This window comes from Ictalurus punctatus, chromosome 10 (assembly GCF_001660625.3).
Source record: "Ictalurus punctatus breed USDA103 chromosome 10, Coco_2.0, whole genome shotgun sequence".
Classification (NCBI taxonomy): domain Eukaryota; kingdom Metazoa; phylum Chordata; class Actinopteri; order Siluriformes; family Ictaluridae; genus Ictalurus; species Ictalurus punctatus.
In genome coordinates, this window is record NC_030425.2 from 19,252,074 (window position 1) to 19,273,194 (window position 21,121).

A 21,121-nucleotide genomic window follows, 5' to 3' on the forward strand; every position below is an offset into this window, starting at 1 on the left:
TAATACCCCGTCTAGAGATAAGTTTACTGTTTCAGAAAAGTATATAAAGCCATGTTTGTGTGTGTAGAATCCAGACTTTCTGCCAACTGTCTCACTTCATTGTTTCAGTAAAGTTTGATTGTTTTTTGACATCTATAAAATCTATAAAACTATAAAAGATTGTTTCCACGACACTAAAGAGAACTATATAGCTCAGTTCAAGAACTCTATACAATGACAAATGGTTCTTGAGAAGAAGAAAGTTGTTTGCAGAACCTATGGTGCTATTCAGAACCAATAATGAACGTGTATTTTTAAGTGTGTACTGCACCTCCCTCTTGCGAGGGCTGCGTCTGCACTTCATCCAACTTCTGCAAATGATCCAGAATGCAGCTGCACAACTTGTTTTCAACCTCCCCACGTTCTCCCACACCATCCTACAGCTGCGCTCCCTTCACTGACTTCCTGTAGCTGCTGAGTCAAATTTAAAACACTCAGGCTCACTTACAAAGCCAAAAATGAATCAGCACCTACCTACTTAGACATTTTCAATCAGTATGAACAAATTAATTATTTTATTGCTGCAAGACTGTTATAAGATTACTCAGGACACTGTTGGGTTTCTGTGTATAGAGTATCATGACTCTGTGTTCAGCTGCTGGTGAGCAGGGTGATGGGAAATGTGTGAGACCCAAGCTGGCCAAACAATCCACACCTCTCTACAATAACATTGGGACGGAGATCAAATGGACAGCACGACTAAAGCTTTTTTGATAGTAAAACAACGTACACACTGCCACAATAAAACTGTGATTAAATATTACTTGTGAAAAATCCTGAGTGTCTACACTCATATGAGCCTTTAAACACTACTGCGGAGTGTGACATCACAAATAAATCCAGTGCTGAAAACTGGCAGTCCCAAAACTATTTTTTGGCCTCTGGTAATAAGAGTTAAAGCACTCATCACACTCCCTCTGAGCCTCTGATTGGATCCATCTCTCAGGGTACAAGGAAAACGTGCATTAAGGCTCTTACAGTAGCTGGTGAATGAACTTCCCCTGGCTGAAGAACAGCAGAGTCATTAGGTGTAGACCTTCCTATTCACCACCTATTCATGACTCCACATGCTGAAGTGTCCTTGGGCAAGACACTGAACCCCAAGTTGCTCCCGCTGGCAAGTTAGGGCCTTGCATGGCAGCTCTGCTACCATTGGTGTGTCAGTGTAAAGCTCTTTGGAACCACTAAGGTTAAAAAAGCACTACATAAGTGCAGACCATTTACCATTCATTGAATTAAAAATACCTTGTCTTAGGTGTTTTCATTTCATACTGTACTAACCAAATCCGAAAGGGTTTTTAAACCGACTGTATGACACCTGCAAACACCCGTTTTTCTGAATCTGTCTGTAATGTCAGTTATCATGTGGGCCACTTTTCTACCTTCTTCTAATAAATAAAATCCTGATTCATTGATGCTGTTTGACCAGAGTAAGGTCACATAATAACAGCTACATTATTAATCAAATTTACTTTAATATTGACAATACGGGGTGTCCCAAAAGTCTCCATACATAGGGGGAAAGTAACACTTTCTAGCAAACGTCTTATAAAATCTTTCATACTTAGTTTCTGTGTTTTTTTTGTTTGTTTGTTTTTTTCCAGATAGCCTTTAAGAATGCCTTTGACAAAAGAACGTATTGAAATCATTCTCATGGCTGGATCGGGAAGCTGTTGTGAAGGTTGCAGTGGGATTTAACAGGAAACATGGCAAACACGTCACTGCCACCAAACTTATTAACACACTCTAAGAGTAATGAAGGCACAAGCTATGTAGTGGTGGCAAACATAGTCCCCTATGTATGGAGAGTTCTGAGACACACTGTATTTTATTGTCCAGTTCGACCTGCAGAGGGAAGATTAATAATAAATAAATAAATAAATAAATAAATAAATAAATAAATAAATAAATGTTCAGAGTGATTCATTCTTTGTTTATAGATTTAAACACAAGAACACAGTGGCATTAAAGTCATTTTAATTATAAAAACATTTCTGGAGACCACAATGCTGAATAATCCTCTTAGTACAAGAAGATATAAAAAAATATATAGTTTTACTAAAAGTAAGAAAGTTTGAGCAGTGTGTAAAATTAATCACAATAAAAAAAAATTTCACAGAGTGGAAAGACAAAATTGTATTCTAAAACAAAAATATTATTTAAAAAAAATCATTCTTGGTATAAAACAGTTTAAGTGTGTAAACCATCCACATCCTGTTCATGTCCACCCACCCACACAACTCTACCACCTGGGTCTCCAGATTATTTAGAAATGTATCAAGTGTGTGGATAACATAGGAATGAAAACAGGATCAGATGACAAAGTGAGCCGCTGACGTGATGACGTTTTAAACAACTGCAAAATGTGCTGTAGGTTCGGAGTGGCACGAACGCTGCACTCCAGCTAAACCCAGCATGCAACACAGTATACGAACATCATCAGCATGTCACACGATGCAACAACTTACTTTATAAATCAGAATAGTGCAGAATATACAGCGTAAGTATCGGACCTGAAACATGTCCTGAGCTCATTTACAGTCCACAGGTACAAACAAACGCTAAACAATATCCACCAGCAACAGCTGCTCAGTCCACACTCACTCACATCATTGCTGTGGTCATTTTATTAATTAAATTAATATATTTAATATGAACATTCCTAAACAAAGACTTGACTTTTTTTCTACTTTCTCAAAAGCATAATTTTTGTTTTAATCAGTAAATTCAGTTCAGTTTTATTTGCATAGCCCTTTTAACAATGGAAGTTGTTTCAAAGCAGCTTTACAGAAACAAACATGGGATACAGTGGTACTGTATCTACTGGTTTAACCAGTAAAAGTTCCACATTTCCAGTCGCAGTAAAAGCCGACCTACACCACACGACTCACAGAAACAAGCCTCACAAAATAGATTTACTTACATTTCAACACGAGTTTCGATTTCACACTTCAATTAAACACGCACAAACACCCAGCTTCGATTATTCTCCATTTGCACCCTTAAATGAAGTGAAAGCTCACCACCCATGCACTCCCACTTCCACTTTGTACAGCATGTGACATTTATTTAAAACTCTACACCACAATCATAACCACACTGCCCTGTGTAAACTGTACAGTGTACACTTAAAGTGTAAAATGTTACAGTAATGACACAGATGGATAAATAAATCTCTGCATGCTATGTTCTGTCTCACATCAGTCTGATGAAACTTCATGCCTAAGTCGGATCTGACTGCCAGTTCATACAAGCACAGAAGAAAGGTCTTGTGACTGTTAATATCTGCATGACATTGTGTTCATGTTAGTAATGTGCAGAAACACACTGGAAATCACAGTGATTGAACACTCCAGAAAAAGTCCATCATCTTTCACACTGCTATAGTGAAGTGACATTGGGGGGAGGGGGCTGCAGGGCAGGGACATGCTCCTCACTAAATAGTTCGGATATCAGTCTGAAGTTTATTTAAGAAAATATATATATATTTTTAAACGGGTGTGTAATGTGCAGTGTGTATATTTGAGTGTGTGATCACACGTGTAACAGAACTGAAGAAAAAGTACAAAGAAGAAAGGAGTTGTCAAAGCCAGAAAAGAAAAATAATTAAAAAAAATAAATTTTAAACTGTGCTTCATTGAAAACACTTGAAGTGTGCGTCACTCTGTTTTAGAACTGTCCATGTTGACTCCACGTAACTCTGTCAGAGTGCGTGTGCTGCTGGAGTTCTGCTGATTTATCAACATCTGAAACATACAAACACAGCATAATTACACTTATCAAACCTCAAAATATTCATATTTTGTGTACACACACAGTTATAGTTTAAAGTTGATGAGTTTGCATTCAACCAACACTAACTGCAAATCTGTCTTTGATCCGACCTTCAATTACTCATGTTCAAAAGCCTCATACAGCGATAATAAACAATCATTTGAAGATCTTCATACAGTAAAGCTTCATTAGGGAGCCATTGGACATTAAAGCATTATTGGCGAGAAGGTAATGCTCACTATTATTTTACAGCGCCGGTAGACGCTAAAGGTTCATTAGTGTGTCATTAGACATTATTACCGAATGGAGTGGCACAGCAGAGAGAGGAATCTGAACTGTTCCATTAGGAGATGTGAGGAACATCGGAGGAACTGAAACCACACACACAGAAATACATGTACACAAACTACAAGTAGATATGAACCATATTACACACAGAGCATTGTGTGCGCTTAATGACTCACGTGCATCAGGTGCGAGTGTGTGATCCGTTAATGTAGAGGCTGAGTTAGCATACATCACTGCGCTTGGGCAGATCACATGTCCCGATATCGAGGTCGCCATCACTGCAGAGTGACTTCCTGTAAGAGAAGAAATGGAAAAGAAGTCTGTCAAACAGGTGTGTGTTCTGGAGCGAACATGTGGATCAGAGCAGTGAGTGGGGACCTTCACTAATGTTAGCTACATGCTACAACACTGGAAATCCCATAAGCGCAGTGCATTTCTAAAATAAATGAAGATATGAGGGCAATTACAGAGCCAGCATGTATTGGTGTTATTACCAACTGTGCTGCAGAAATTCTGTACTTCACTGCTCTCTGTTGACTGAAGCTGCTGAGACACTGCTGCGCCTAACGCACACACGAGAACAGTACCACAAGGTCAGTTATTACAACATTATCAGAGTGAGTCATTTGAATACTGACTACAGATGCTGACCTCTCTTATGCAACATTCTGCATACACAAAACATCAAACTCAGTGACCTACACTACACTGCTTTAATAAAACACTTCTGCTCAATAAGACACCACAGATTACACTCAACTAAAAACAAATCCATTGTTTTACACATAGGAAGTGATCATTTGTTAAAAACCGTCTGTACTGCACATCTCAAACACACACACCAGGCACGAGTGTGAATCCAGCAGGGAGCTGCAGCACTCCAGCTGCAGAGGTAGAAGTCTTCACCAGTGTACCGTTAGACACCGACCAGCAGGTGGCAGCAGGGAACGGGGTGCTGCTGCTCTCTGACTGAACAGAGGACGAGGTCAGAATCTGCGCAGTGCTGTTCATTACACCAGATCCTGCAGACTTCATCACTTCCTGAAAAAACAAAAACACAAGAACTGTGGTTACTCGATGCCCATTTGTACTGCATAAACACACTATTCTTTACAACACAGAGACGTTTAACAACTCTGATAGGAACAGTTCCCATAGCAAACTCTTTTAGTAACTGAAATTATTTACATTTATTCATTTAGCAGATACTTTTATCCAAAGCAACTTTCAAATGAGGAAATACAAGCAAAGCAATATATCAAGCGGATGCAAGATTTATAATGGAGTTCTACAGAAGTAAAGTGCGCAGAGTAGAGGTGCAAGAGCCAGAGTAAGGTTTTTTTTTTTTGTTTTTTTTTTATGATAATGTGGGGTTGGCATTTTAGGGGTTAGTTAAGTGCTTACAGAAGAGGTGGGTTTCTGGCTGTTTTTTGCAAATAGTGACAGATTCTATCTTCCGGATTGAGGCTGGAACTTCATTCCACCACTAAGGGACAGTTAGTTTGAAGGTGCTGGAAAGGGACCTTGAGCGTCGGTCATTAACTGATCACAGATTGCCTGAGGGAACATATACCTCAAGGAGAGTGTTGAGGTATGGGGTGCTGTTCCAGACAATGTCTTGTATGCGAGCATCAAGGCCTTGAATTTGATGCGGGTGGCTACACGAAGCCAGTGGAGGGAGATGAAGAGGGGCGTGACATCGGTTCTATTAGGCTGGTTGAAGATGAGGCGTGCTGCTGCATCCTGAATCATTTGAAGGGGTTTGATGGAGCTGGCTGGGAGGCCTGAGAGTAGTGCGTTACAGTAGTCCAGCTTTGAGATAACAAGAACCTGGACTAGTAGCTGTGTAGCCTGCTCAGTGAGAAATAGTTATTTTAAAAGATCTGAATAAAATTAAAATCTTTACTTACAGCACCTGCATCGTTTCATTTTGTTGTAATTACATAGAAAGTTGAGACAACCTACTCTGAACACAAATTGGAAATAATATCCCATATTAAGTGCTAGAAGAAAATTCTCTTCATCAGTTCATCTTAAAAGCATTTCTTAAATTCTCATGGACACTCGACCATAACACTCGTGTGTATTTTGAACAACCTATTCCAGATTTAGTCTTTTTGCCCTTTTGCGATTATAATAATCTCCACTCTTCTGTAAAGGCTTTCCACTAGATTTTTGGAGCGTGGCTGTGGGGATGCGTGTTCATTCAGTGATGAGAGCATTAGTGAGGTTGGGCACTAATGTCGGGTGAGGAGATCTGGGGTGCAGTCGGCGTTCCAGTTCATCCCAAAGGTGTTCAGTGTGGTTGCGGTCAGGGCTCTGTGCAGGTCACCAGAGTTCTTCCACTCCACCCTTGGCTAACCAAACCTTCATGGACTGCTTTGTGCACAGGGACACTGTCATGCTGGAACAGGTTTGGACCCCTTAGTTCAAGTGAAAGGAAATTGTAATGCTACAGCACACAAAGGCATACTGTACAATTGTGTGCTTCTGACTTTGTAGCAAAAGTTTGGGGAGGAACATCATATGGGTGTGATGTGCGACCTATTTATAGTGCATGTTAATAATAATAATAATAATAATAATAATAACATTCACAGACCTTCTCCTCTGTGCTGCCGTCGCTCTCCGTGACCTGATAGGTGATGTCGGTCTCTTCGAAGCCCGTAGCGCTCATCCGCTGATCAGCGGCTGAGTCGGAGCGTGGCGAGTCAGGAGAGTTCAAACATGTCTGGATCAGCGCCTTACCCGTCTCACTCGTGATCATCGGCTGCAGCTTCCGTGTTGCAAATGTGTATACGTGACCCGTCTCACTCGCCACCAACAACAACACCTGAGTCCCGGTGAGGGTGGACAGCTCATATGCCTACACACACACACACACACACACACACACACACACACACACACTATATACCAACAATAATCACAATAAATACCAACTGTTAAACACTGACGTATAAACACTGAGTGATAAGGAGTGGCATGATGCTGAGAGCAGCACAGAGGTGGTTAAGAGGTGCATCGGGACTGAGAAATCTTGGGAGCAGACTTATTTAATGCTGGATTCAACTTACCTGGTAAGGGAAAACCTCAAAGCTCTGTATTAAATCATTAAATCACAGGATTAAATTAACATGGGGTCCTAGAGTAATTTCCTATTTTAAAAAGGTGTGCCTCTCTGTGATTGAATTTCTGTCCGGATCAGTCATGTGGGGGTTTTATTTTTCTCGTCCTCTTGAGAGGATTGCAGCCATAACCTAAGTGTTTCTCAACAAACTGTGACTCTGTCCTTCTGACCATGTTTATAGAGAACAGTGTCATACAGACTCAGAGAAAACATTTCAACAAGACTGAGCACCTTCATACTACTGACTGAGGAGACACCACTGTGGGAGGAGTCTCTCTCTCACGCATACACACCTTTACCGTCGTGTCCCTGTGTGTTTAGCCACGTTATACTAACAGACCTCAGCTCACCTTCTTCATGATGCCGGTCTTTCTTTTACTGAAAGTGGTATAACGTCTCAGTTTGTTGTCAATGAACTCCATTTTAATTTTGACTCTACCGCGGGTCTTTTTGCCCGGTTTAGCCCCCGCTACTCCTCCGACCATGGTGCGAGCTATGGCCGGGGCTGAGGCGCCGGTTTCCCGCTCTGTTCTCCGCCGCTGCCGGGCGCCTCTCTCCACGCAGCCCGGCTCCTCCTCCTCCGCCGTGTCCGAGTCTGCATCGGAGCCGCTCACACTGAGCTGATTCCCGGGCGGCAAGAGCTCCATCTATCCGCTGTCCCGCAGCTTGAACGCGGATATTCCTCAGCTAGTTTCCGCTGAAGAGCTGGAGATGAACAGCCTTCAATCCTGGGCTGTTCGGTCCATTACTTTTTCCGAGTCATTTCCGCATCCAACACCACAATAATATATCAAATGAAACCAGAACATAAACAAAGCCTGATCTTTCTCCTTGTCCCTCTCAGAGCGCTGGAGTTCAGGCCACCGAGCAGAGCTAACTAACTAATCACTTAGCATTAGCTACACTCACTTAACACCCTGTTTTATAGCGTGCACGACCGGACAAGTTACTAACACAAAAGCACGACCTAAAACAGGAAATTATATTAGACATAAAGAAATTACTCATAAATAATCGAGAACACTGATTTCTAGAAGAAAAAAACAGCAGTTACTGAAGTTCACAGCGAAAAGTTTCCTGCACTGCCACATATGGACATGACGTGTGGCTACACATATCAATCCGCCACGTTACCTAGTCCTTAACATCTACACCGTATTCTGCAATTTATGGTAGAGAATCTCTCAGACGCTATTTCAGTTCACTTATTCACACCGAGTTCTCTTTAAATGGTAAGCATGATGGTCACAACTTAACAATAAACCTTTCTCACACAAGCCGCGCACGGCCGTTTACGTTCCGGATCTACTTTGTTCCATATAAAGAGAGACGATGTTGCCTTATATGGTAATAGCCCTCACATTGCTCTGCTGTGATTGGTTGTTTATGTCTACGCGTGGACGTCAAGTCTGAACATGTATTCCATTGGTCTAAAATGCGGAAGTTTTTGAAATCACAAATTTACAAACTACAGTTGATGAAACACTCTGTTTGTGTGTTATATGTAGATCGTTGCTCGCAGTGTATTGCGCCATGTAACCCGGACGCAGTTTCAAGTGCTCAAGTAACCTAGCATAACAGAGTTAGCTTAGCATAGTTAGTGTTTAAAGCCGCTGGTTGTTGAGCTTGTGTTTCTGCAGTATATGAGGCGTTCAGGTCCGGACACCTGGACATAATAAAGACATAAAGTGGCCACTTGTGGTGTTTTTTTATTCCAACACGATAACAAAACGCTTCGATGTAGATGAAGGTGAGTTTTAAACAGATTATGAAGTGACTGTAGGGGGATGTAGCGACCACAGCTACTTCATATAACTGAGTAATGTAACCTGAGATATCTTTGAAGAATTACACGACATGATTATACTGTGTAATAACTAATTGTTTAGTAAAGGTCATGAATCTTATTGGGTTATGTCTTTTGCGATATTGTGTGTGTGTGTGTGTGTGTGTGTGTGTGTGTGTGTGTGTGTGTGTGTGTGTTAGTTAGTGTTAGTGTTAGCATGTTAGTTGAGTTTTACTGCGGAAGTCCCCCGACATGTTAATAAGCATTAACAATTAACAATAAAAGCATTATTAACATAAATATCATTCGTTTTTATCGTTAAAATAAAGCGGTTTCGGTGAGGGTGAACACATCAACACAACGGGTGTATTATTAATCTCCACACTTCTCGGTGTTCATATTTGATAAGGTTCATTGTTTATTAGTAATAAACTGACGTTTTTTAATTAAAGTCTTTATGAAAGCGTACTAAATAACATATCTAGTCGTTATAATGAGACTATTAATGTCTGATACTATAAATAACAACTGTCCACTGTAATAAGCAGGTGCATGTGTAGTGTGTTGTCTCCTCACAACACTGAGGATTAACGCTTAATTATTATATTCATTATTAGTGACGGTCAGGGGCACTTATAATAATGAGTCATGATTAATTATTTGCTCTCAATCTCTCTCTCTGTGTGTGTGTGTGTGTGTGTGTGTGAGAGAGAGAGAGAGCGAGAGAGACAGGTGTGAAGATGCTGTTGCCCATAGCGATGCTGATGCTCACACTCACTCAGATCTTCATCATCACCTTCATCAGCCTGCTGCCTGTGGAGGCCGACATCGCAGCAGTGAGACACACACACACACACACACACACACACACACACACACAGACAGACACGCAGACAGTGAGCTGAAGTGCTTAGTTTCAGTTCACTTCCTAATTCTAAATGTTTTGCTGTGTGACGTATGAACTGGTCGCTTGCAGAAGTTAGGTAGAAAAGTACCATTTAGACAGAAAGAAGAGTACGAAGTGGATCAGAGTGTTTAAATTTTGACACGAATGCGGAGACAGTCGGTGGTGTTTTGCTGTAATCCGTGTCCCATCTCTTAACACTGCTTCATTTATTTACACCGCAATGTTCAACAAGACTGTTCACTTACACAGTGCTTAAAGGGAGAGTTCACTCAAAAATGAAAATTCTGCCATCAGTTACTTGCCCTCATGTCGGTCCAAACCCATAAGACTTTCGTTCTTCTTCGGAACAGAAACGAAAACATTTTTAAACGAAACCTGGAAGATTTACATTCCAGTAACCAAAACTTTCAAGCTCCAAAAAGTTCATAAAGGCATCGTACAAGTAACCCACGTGATTCCAGTGGTTTAATCCCAATTTTATGAAGCGATACGAATGCTTTGTGTGCTCGATAATAAATAAAATAATGTCTTTATTCATAAAATATCTTCACATCCGCATAGATCTCCGTTACACGTACACATTACACGAGAACCATGGCACACACGTGTTGTTGACGCGAGAGCGGATTTTAAAAAACCTGCAAGTCCTCCTCCATGTTGAAATCTGCAGACATCTTTGTTACAAAGATTGTTCTATGTGACTCAGTTTGTGTACAGTGTTCCTCTGCTGTAAACAATGCAGCGCTTTCCGGGTCCCGCTGTGTCGTTAAAACGTGTGTTCTCACAATGATATGACTTTCTCCTGTTGGTTTGCTAAACTGAAAAGTAAAATATCTCCCCCTTTTCCAAATGTCAGTCGAGAGCACTGGTGAAAATGCTTCTGTTTGGCATTCTTTTTTAATGTAACATACATTTTCATTATAAATCATATGATCAGAAATAATTTGAGTGAAAATTAGAATTCTAGAAACATTCACATGAGTTTCAGAGTTTCTGAGCGTTTGGTACGTCCTCTTTTTGCTTGAGTGTGCACTCAAGCTGCCACGGACTCCACAAGTTTGTGTAAAACCTGATGATCCTTGTGAGCTCAAATCCACTAGCATGTCAATGAACACCTGCTTCAGTGGAAGGGTTAAGACTCATGGAAAATCTGAACTTTTGGGAGTTATCATGGTCAATATCACAAATGTGCTTATGTTTAAATGAGGACCTGGAAATTGTGCAATACCTTAAATATTGAATAGTTAAGATAATGCGCATGTCCTGTTTTGTTTTAGCATTTCAACAATTCGAAAACCTTCAGTTTCCTTCCATTTAAAAAAATAAATAAATAAAATCCCAGATTTTCAGTGTGGTCTCAGACTTGGACAATGCAGTAAATGTGTTTGTTTCCACAGCTTTGTTTTGAACGTCACTGCTGCTGTATAAAGACTGCATTTTATTTTCAACACTCGCACTTCCAATAAAGCCAATATACATAATTCTCACACACACAGTGCATGAACAGGTTATTAACGATGTTTATCGACACCACACAGTCATTATCACACTCTTTTCGTTTGAGTACGAATTTTGACGTGTGACCCCCTCCAATGCTGATTAACAAATTAAGAATAATAAAATACAGTGTAAATGTTAACATGGTTTTAAATTGGGTTTCTTAGTAATGATGTGAACTCGACTTTGAACCATGTCTTAAAAAAAAAAATTTTATTTGTACAAAAATGTAAATTCACTCACTGTATCAGTCGACAGCTGAGTTATATTTCACTATAACGTGTGTGTGTGTGTGTGTGTGTGTGTGTTGCAGTACTCGGCTGATAATCAAACAGAGACATTTGACGATGCTCCTGCTCGGTTTGGATACAGATTGCCCAACCAGGGCCTGAAGGTGGGACACTTTGAATCTGTATGTGTGCCTCTGTAGGGGACATGAGGGCGTGGCAGTGTTTTTAAAGTGTGTTATTTTTTTTTCGGTCAGGGTTTCCTGATTGGTGCACGGCCTGAGAATGGATGTGTGCCAATTGATCCTCCACCAATCAAAGATAACTCCAGCAGCAGCAGCAGCTTCATCGTCCTCATCAAACGATACCACTGCAATTTTGACATCAAGGTCTCGCACACATACGTTTATACTAAACAGTTTGGGCACCCATGGCCAAATGACATATGGCCAAAAGTTTGTGGACACCTGCCCATCACAGTCATACGTGGATCTTCCTCAAACTTTTGCCACTAAGTTGGACACACACACAGTTGTATAGCATGACAATGTTGCTGTGCACAAAGCGAGCTCCATGAAGACATGCACAGAGCCCTGACTGCAACCCCACTGTACACCTTTGGGATGAACTGGAACGCTGACTGTACCCCAGACCTCCTCACCCGACCTCACTAATGCTCTTGAGGCTGAATGAGCACAAATTCTCTACAGCCATGCTGCAAAATCTAGTAGAAAGTCTTCACGGGGGGGGAGACACATCTGGAATGGGATGTTTAAAAAGCACATGGGTGTGTTGGACAGGTGTCCACAAACTTTTGAGCATAAAGTGTATTTTGTTGATTTTTGAAGGGAAAAGAAATAAGCACAACCTCTACAGCAAACTATTTAAAAAATCTGCAAATCATAATGTACCATATAAGTTACCTTAATTTTAATGAACTCTAAAAATAGAGGATAATATTAATTGTCATGTGCAAAAGTTAAGTTAGTACTTGGTAACATCTTTGGCAGATCTCGTTGCTTGCAAACACTTTTTGTATCCGGCTAGGAGACCCCCAACGTTTCCTTGCAGAATGTTTCCAGTTCTGAGATATTGGTATGGATTCAATGCACATCATGTTTAAGATCTCCTTACATAACTTTAATGATGTTCTAGTTAGGGGGCTGTGAGGGCCATTCCAAAAGCTTCAGTTAATGAAGCAGTTCTTGGTGGATTTTGAAGCTATGTTTCGGATCATTGTCCGGTTCTAGAAGCCAGACCGCTTTCAGCTCCAGTTTTTCTTCACTGTGTCACATTTGCTTCCAGAATTTGCTGATAGTTATTGGATTCCATTCTTCCATCTGCCTGTGCAGTGTTTCCTGTGCCACTGGCTATAACACAACCATAGGCAAGCTAAGATGGCAAGGTGTTCTATTCATCACATTTTGCTCTTTTTCTCTAAAATACCGTTGGTGATTGTGGCCAAAGAGTTAAATTTTTTACTTCATCTGTCCACAGCACTTGTTTCCAAAATGCCTCTGGCTTAACTATTTCTGGTTTTGCATACTTCAGACGTTCACGTTTGTGATGAGGTTGCAGGTAAGGGTTCCTTCTGATGACTCTTCCCTGCAGATCGTATTTACACAAGCAACGCTGCAGAGTGAAATGGTGCACCACCACTACTGTGTCACACAAACCTTCTTGCAGATCCTTACTGTCATTTTGCTTTTCCTATCTGACCAGCATACGTTCTACTGGAGAGCCTCCTTGGTTTTCCTGCTCTTGCCTTGACTTCAACAGCTCCTCTTAATTGTCTCTTCTTGATCACATTTCAGACCATGGAAATCGTGAACTGGAAGCTCTTTTGATGGCTTTTTATAGCCTTCCTCTGCTTTGCAGGCATTAATTGGTTTCATTTTCAGGTCCTCATCTGCTTAGAAGAGCCCATGGTTGTTGAGTGTTAGCACAAGGTTTGAAAAGTCCAAGAATTTATTACACTTTGAAATTGTTAGTCCTAATTAGAATTCTTGACTCGAATAACGAGTCCTAATGAGTCAGTTAAGGTCCAACTTAATTAAGTTCTGAGAAAAATATGCACTACACAGTACACACTACACCCTAAACATTACACATAGAAACATGCATACAGTATACTCACACACACATTAAACACACAGCTATTAATTACATGTTAGACTGATTACATTTTATTGTGTTAATTACAAATATCTAAAAATGACATTAATGACACACATATAGTCTTTAAAATCAAATCAAGGAGTGATCAGTATAGTAATTATAATGAATGGCTTTATCTCAGTTATAAAAGCTAAGAACACATTTTAACAATGGTCAGTTAGACATATTTAGAATAGCGCACACTTCCCAATGCATTGACTAGCTTGCGTGTGTGTTCGCATGTGTGCATGTAGGTCCTGAATGCTCAGAGAGCAGGTTACATTGCTGCCATTGTTCACAATGTAGATTCAGAGGAGCTCGTCAACATGGGATCTGATGACTGTAAGTATTACACACACACACACACACACACACACTGTAGACTGAAGCAGATTTGCTTCATCACTGCTGATCAAACAGACAGTTGTTTTCTGTAGAAACATCTTGAAATGGTGGAAGAGTTCTGAAAGCTGGAGGAGTGTATAATGTGTGTGTGTGTGTGTGTGTGTGTGTGTGTAGTGGAAGTGGTGAAGCAGATCAACATCCCGTCTGTGTTTGTCGGAGAAAAGGTTTCTAAGTCTTTAATGGAGGAGTACAGCTATGAGCGAGGGTGAGACACACACACACACACACACACACACACACACGCGCACAGAGTTATAATATCCTACACATTATTACAGAGTCTAGTAAGTAACACCTTGTGAACCACTGCACCACACTGAACACTTGAGTGTACTTCGCCACATTTTTTGGTAAACAGAAGACAGTAAGCTCTTCCTCAGTATATTTTCAGTAATATATTTCTCTCTCTGTCTCTCACTGTATATTTCTTGTGTGTGTGTGTTGCAGAGGTTATGTAATCCTGATGCCTGATTTCAGTTTGCCGTTGGAATATTACTTGATCCCGTTCCTCATCATCGTGGGAATCTGTCTTATTCTCATTGTGGTCTTTATGGTGAGTGAGACATACCACTGATGTGTGAGCACGTGTGTGTGTGTGTGTGTGTGTGTGTGTGTGTGTGTGTGGTTAGGTCAGTGGCTGATCTAATGCATGTGAACATGTTTCTGGTTTGGCAGTCCATCCACAATTTTATTATTTTGTGATTGTTGCGGCCAAAAATGCTTAATTTTGCCTTTGCTTTTTTCAATATTTGCGATGCAAAAACTACTTTAGTAGTATTTTTGTGGAAATTTACTTGAACTGGTGAAATTACAAGTGCACAAAATAGTTTTGCACGGTCTTCCGCAGTGATGTTTGTTGGTAAATTAGACCCTTTAGCAGTACTCATGTTTGACGTAAGTGAATCAAAGGGGGCTTTGGCTGAATGTGCGTTGTGATGTCACGTGACGCATCTTGGTCCAGAAGTGCAGAAAATCTGTGGTCATTTTTGAAAAATCGCAAGCTCATCAAAATATTGCGGCGTTTGCTTGATTTTGCGTTCATTTCTGCGATGGCAAAGTCCTGTAGGTACTGGTTTGGTTCTGTTGGACTTATTAAAATGTTGACTGATATTTTAATATACAAGCACGCACATACCAGACAGACAAGATCACATGTTGGTGTTTACAGATCGTTACCAGTTGGTAGTGTTAATGGCGATTCTTCATGTAGATCACAAACCTAATGCTGGATTTGGTAAATAAATAAATGGTAAATGGTCTGCACTTTTATCCAAAGCGCTTTACACTGTGTCTCATACACACACACACACTTATACACCAATGGTAACAGAGCTGCCATGCAAGGTGCTAACTTGCCATCAGTAGCAACTTGGGGTTCAGTGTCTTGCCCAAGGACACTTCAGCATGTGGAGTCATGTGGGCCGGGAATCGAACCACCAACCCTACGATTAGTGGACAACCCGCTCTACCACCGGATCCACAGTCACCCACATGTTTCGGATTTGCCGTTTCAGATTTGATTTCTGTTCTGATAATACGTAACACACTGTAGACTGAGTACTGATGAGTACCGACATCGGAAATCCTGATAGTACTCGGTCTGCTGCAGTGCAGGGATTGTTGTCCTTTAGTTCTTTGGTCTTTTACCTTGTTTAACATTGATTTGTACTATATCTACCACAAATAGTTCTACTTAATTTATTTGTGACCGAGCCATTTAAGATGCCGTGTGTTAATTTGTGTGTTAATGTGTGCTAACGTATGTATGCTCAGATCACAAAGTTTGTTCAGGACCGACGCCGATCCCGACGGAGCCGACTGCGCAAGGACCAACTGAAGAAACTCCCCATCCACAAGTACAAAAAAGGTATGTCAATTAACACGCTGCCCCACAAGACACTGCACGTATGGCATTAATACAGTGAAACATGGTTATGGTGTCTGTCTGTATGTTTTACAGGTGATGTCTATGACGTTTGTGCAATCTGTCTGGATGAGTATGAGGAGGGGGAGAAGCTGCGCGTGCTGCCCTGTTCACATGGTAAGTGTGTGTGTTAATTTCATTAGTCTGATCTGTGATTGTGTTTTGCATGCTGAAACACTGCTCAGTGCTGTTTGTCTGTGCTGGAGGCTGACTGAGAGAGACAGCTCTCCATTTTGCACTTTAGCTGAGTGAACACTAAGTAAGGTGTCTTAATCTCCAAATGAGCCATCTAAACTCCGAGCGAGGAGTCAAACCAAACTGAGGCATCTTAAACTCTGAGTGAGGAATCTAAAATCTGACGTGTTAAAGGTGCAATACTCATTTTTTTTTATTTCTTACTTGCAAAAATAAGCTAAAAATATGTAGAAATGATTTGAAAAAGTGCTGAGGACATGACTTAAAAGACAAGTGTACAGTGTGGATGAGAAAATCTGTGAAACTGGTCAATTTGAAAAACTTAATGACAAGAAACAGAATAAAACCATTGGCAGTGCTTTTCCAAGATGGAGTCATTAATTACTGGCTAAGGGGATGAAGCTGGACGCAGAAATATTGATGTTGCTAATTCTACAAAGTTATGTAAACTCGGTCAATATAAAACTTTGAGTTGGTCGAATGGCAGGTTCACAACGAATCATTTTTATCACTTGGAGAGCCAGGTAAGGTAATGCTGTTAATAAAGAAACAGCTTACCTCACTTCTGGAAAGTGCTGTCATAAATCCTTGCTAATGCTCCCTGTAGTTAGCATGCTAAGCATAGTTGAACTCAAGGGGGTACCGTAGAATCCAGGGGTGTAGCTTTGTTTACATGCCTTGCCAAATGCACCTTTAAGTAATTTTAAGTAAAGTGGGAGCTAACCCTAACCCTAGGCCATTTTGGTTGAACCTTGAGCACAGAAACACTGCATCAGAATTGAGCTGTGTGTGTGTGTGTGTGTGTGTGTGTGTGTGTGTGTGTGTGTAGCATATCACTGCAAGTGTGTGGACCCGTGGCTAACGAAGACGAAGAGGACGTGCCCGGTATGTAAGCAGAAGGTGGTTCTGGCCGGTTCGGAATCCGACTCGGACTCGGACAGCGGGGGAGACGAGAGTGATGAGGTTTCTGAAAGCACGCCACTGCTGCGTCCACAACCTCCCGCCCGAATCCGCACCCCATCTCTTGCCAGCACACACTCCGCCTCCACCAGCCACCCTGACTGCTCCGACTCCGACTCCGACTCCACCGAGGAAGAGGTTGAAGGTGAGGTGGTCACCGTGGAAACAGTTGTGGTGTTGCAGCAGGAACGACCCGATGATGACCTCATCAATGCCTAAAGACAAGCCAGTCGGACTGCTAATCAATCTGCAGTGACAGTATAGCTCATCTACACACACACATACACTCACAGAGCACGGTTTATGATTTTATCACAAATGTAGAGTGATGGTGGTTTGAATGTCATCTCTGAGAAAGACACACACTCAGCTTTACATTTATCCAAAATATGGATGTAACAGACTTTATCACTACCTAAAAATTACGCCTACGTAGGATCCCTCCTCCCAAACGAAACCTATTCTAAAGCGCTGATGATGAATGTGACTGTGTATCGTTTAACTGAGTTTTGGCACACCCGTGTCTTCTGTAGCACCTTTTTATTAACCTCATTTCCCTTTATAGGAGTTTTAATCTTCTTGATTTTGTTGTTTGTTTTTTTGCCAAAACTGTAGTAAGTGTTGCTTTTCTGTGTACAGTGAAGCCAAACATTAATTTTTTTGATCATGCCACATTTAAAACCATTTGATTTAATTTGTTTTGGACTGAAATTCTGATGAATGCATGATCAGCGCTCACACACTCCGCATTGTTCAGTTGGTCAGTGTGTGTTTTTAGTGTTCTGTCTTTGTGACTGTTACACACTCGCTGCCTTTCCCAGCTTCACTTGTTCACTTTATTTTTCCGTACAGGCTCTCTCATAAAGGAGCATTCGAAATCCGCATGTACATTTAGGTCCCTAATGCACAAGCCAGAGGTGACTGTGACAAGAAAACTCCCTGAGACGACTTGTATATTATTATTATTATTATTATTATTATTATTACTACATGTCAAAACATGACCTGAATGGAGTAGTTCTGTGTATATTTGAGGGAACATCTTAGTAACAATGGCACCCAAATATTCTAACTCGCACACGGTCAACCTAGGCCAAGAAACAACGAACCTTGTAGAAATTGATGGTCGTCTAATGCACCGCCTGTTTAATGTGAATTATTAAAATATTTGTTTTGAACAATAGAAAATGATTGAATTCGGTCTTGGGTCTGAGCCGTTCAGATATTAAATTGAGCTTGTACATGTGCTGGCGCGTTCTTTGCAGGCCGCTGAATCTGCGTGAGGTTTTGTTCTGTTTGTTGGTCTTATGCATGGTGAGACTCTCATCATTCCCTGAACATCCAGACTGGACTGTCTGATCACTTATTGCAGTGGTGGGAACGTGGGAACCCTGAAGCACTGCCCATAATATATATATATATATATATATATATATATTAGTTACAGCTGTAGAAATCACAACTCACCTTTATCCAAGTTATTTTATTTCTGCTAGAGTTCTAGTAGTTATTATAGCTGTTTGACTGCTCATTTGAATAGAATGGGGTTAATCCAAACCACAAAAATAAGTCTTATCCGAGTCGTCCTGGGAATTTATTTTACAGTTACAGCTTAGTCAAGGTTCTCTGTCTCGGGGTTCTCATGAAGTCTTTGGTCACTGTGTACTTTGTAATGGGGGACTCTATGAGGGTCGAGACGATGAAATTTGTCCCCTGAGTTCCATGTTTCTTGGCAGACAAGTTCTCAAGTCAGACCATCAAAATGTAAAAAAAATTTAAATCCTTTTCACACCATTGAAATTTATTAGTGGCAGACATGGTGGTGGTGCTACGTTCTCACAGTCTTCTCACAGTCCCAGGGTTCCCAGTTCCATCCTGAGTTCGGTTTACTGTCTGTGCGGAGTTTCACGTGAATACTAATCACTAATTTTTCAGGCGAAACTGTCAACCTTGGACCGAGACTGGTCAGGTGGGTTGCATGTCTATACACCAATGCCTAGCAGATTTTTAACCATTATTCACTGATGTTCATTTCAGAGATCGCTGTATGAGTCACATTGTTTTTATTGAACAGCATTCTCATGTATTCAAAAAAGAAAATCCTAATCACTTAATGATCTAACCTGAATTCTAAGTGGAATAAATAGTAAATAGAAAGAAAAAAAAACCCTGCTGTCTGTGTGTTTGTGCCAGTTAAGAGTTTGTTTGCAACAAAAATGGAATTTTACAGTCAATTTAAATAATTTCCAAAAATGAGGTGTAATTGCAATCAAATTTCCAAGACTCTTTGTTCTAAATTCCTGAATTGTGTTGAATACCAAAAAACTCCAATCCGGGAATCCAGTATGTAGAAATGTTATCAGAGTCCCAACTTTGTGATCAATGAATTTGTAATCTTTGATTCCAATTTTGTGATGGATTTCAACGCTGGAACTTGGATGACAATTTCAGAAATACGTTTAGATAGCAATGTTTGAATTTATCAACTCTAAGAAGCACTAAGAAGTATAAAATGATCGATTCTTGAGAACTTTAGTAACCTGTAAGTTTCATTCACCACCACCACAAGAGGCACAAATAAGAAGTACATTTCCTGCTTAAGGTTTTGTAAGTGGAATTTTTTCAGGCATTTGCATGAGCTCATGCTTCTTTTGGAGTTCTGATTACTTAAAGCATTAGGTGCTTATTTAAGGTTGTAGCTCCAGAAAGTAAAAGTCCTTGCATGTCATGCTGCATTATCAGCTCTATCCCAGTTTTGGAATAAATATATATATTTTTGGAATATGGATCACAATACTGGAATGGACATGACATTATGGGAATGAGATCATATACCACGAAGTAGAGCCAACATTATAATCTATTCATAGCAGTTTTGGAATGCCTAAAGTCTTATCTTCCTTCTCAAAGGACAACAGCTCAACAGTACTCAGTACTGTAACAAATATATAAAGCTTAATATATTTTGCTTATAAACAATTTGTATTAAAATTGCATTTCAGTTTGGAGGGACAACATCCATCCATCCATCCATCCATCCATCAATCTGTTTTCCGCATCACTTACCCTACACAGGGTCGCCTGGAGCCTATCCCAGGGAACACTGGGCACAGGGCATCGGACACCCTGGACAGGGTGCCAGCCCATCGCAGGGTATAATTGTACACACACATTCACACACTACAGACAATTTGGAAATGCCAATCAGCCTACAACACATGTCTTTGTAAATCGGAGTACCCAGAGGAAACCCACCAAGCACGGGGAGAACATGCAAACTCACACAGGGATTCTAACCTGACGATCCCGGAGGATCGTGGCAAACGTGCTAACCACTAAACTGGATAGACAACATAAAATGATGAAATAAAGGATCCATTTGAAATCAAACCATTCCAGTGAAATTCCAGGGTATGATAAGATCTTATCAGAGATGTGTCAGGTATTCAATGCGCTATGATTGTTATCAGTTGTGGATTTGTACAGAAACCTGTTACCTACCCTGACATGATGAGAGATGCAACTTTCCACTGAAATAACCTTCCTCTCAAGGACTTACACACTGTGTGTTTATTAGGAATACTGATTCATAATTCCACTATCATCCATTGTAACTCAGATACAGATGGGTTCCATTTTGAGTTTGGTTGCTCTCAATGTTTCTTCCTCATATCATCTCAGGGAGTTTTTCCCATGCCTCTTAGGGATCTAAATCCAAAAAGAAAGAAGAAGAAAAAAGCGTGAGGTAATGTCCATATTTAAAAGCTCTACATAAATAAAACTGAAGTGAATTCAGTTGAATTGAATTGTCCTTTTGCCTTTGTCCTTCTAT

The 21,121-nt window shown here is 40.6% G+C and overlaps 2 protein-coding genes across 6 annotated transcripts; one reads left to right on the plus strand and one right to left on the minus strand.

Annotated features, from left to right (window-relative positions):
* Positions 1-1,999: 1,999 nt before the first annotated feature.
* Positions 2,000-8,524, minus strand: LOC108270922 (serum response factor). Of its 2 annotated transcripts, XM_017477941.2 has the most exons (7): positions 7,582-8,522; positions 6,704-6,967; positions 4,944-5,142; positions 4,596-4,664; positions 4,278-4,394; positions 4,114-4,184; positions 2,000-3,785 (listed from the first exon to the last, which is right to left on the minus strand). In XM_017477941.2, the coding sequence occupies exons 1-7, from the start codon at positions 7,876-7,878 to the stop codon at positions 3,699-3,701; spliced, it is 1,104 nt and encodes a 367-aa protein (XP_017333430.1). In that variant the 5' UTR covers positions 7,879-8,522; the 3' UTR covers positions 2,000-3,698. The 2 variants fall into 2 exon arrangements, with proteins under 2 accessions (XP_017333430.1, XP_017333431.1); XM_017477942.3 differs by lacking the exon at positions 4,596-4,664 and having other exon boundaries at positions 7,582-8,524.
* Positions 6,999-18,534, plus strand: rnf13 (ring finger protein 13). 4 transcript variants are annotated; one of them, XM_047158014.2, is made up of 10 exons: positions 6,999-7,181; positions 9,726-9,853; positions 11,735-11,815; positions 11,906-12,037; positions 14,060-14,147; positions 14,325-14,415; positions 14,658-14,763; positions 15,984-16,077; positions 16,171-16,251; positions 17,159-18,534. In XM_047158014.2, exons 2-10 carry the CDS (start codon positions 9,758-9,760, stop codon positions 17,506-17,508), a joined length of 1,119 nt encoding a protein of 372 aa, XP_047013970.1. In that variant the 5' UTR covers positions 6,999-7,181; positions 9,726-9,757; the 3' UTR covers positions 17,509-18,534. The 4 variants fall into 4 exon arrangements, with proteins under 4 accessions (XP_047013970.1, XP_017333425.1, XP_017333427.1 ...); XM_017477936.2 differs by lacking the exon at positions 6,999-7,181 and adding an exon at positions 8,789-8,981; XM_017477938.2 differs by lacking the exon at positions 6,999-7,181 and adding an exon at positions 8,789-8,981 and having other exon boundaries at positions 9,730-9,853.
* Positions 18,535-21,121: the final 2,587 nt, after the last annotated feature.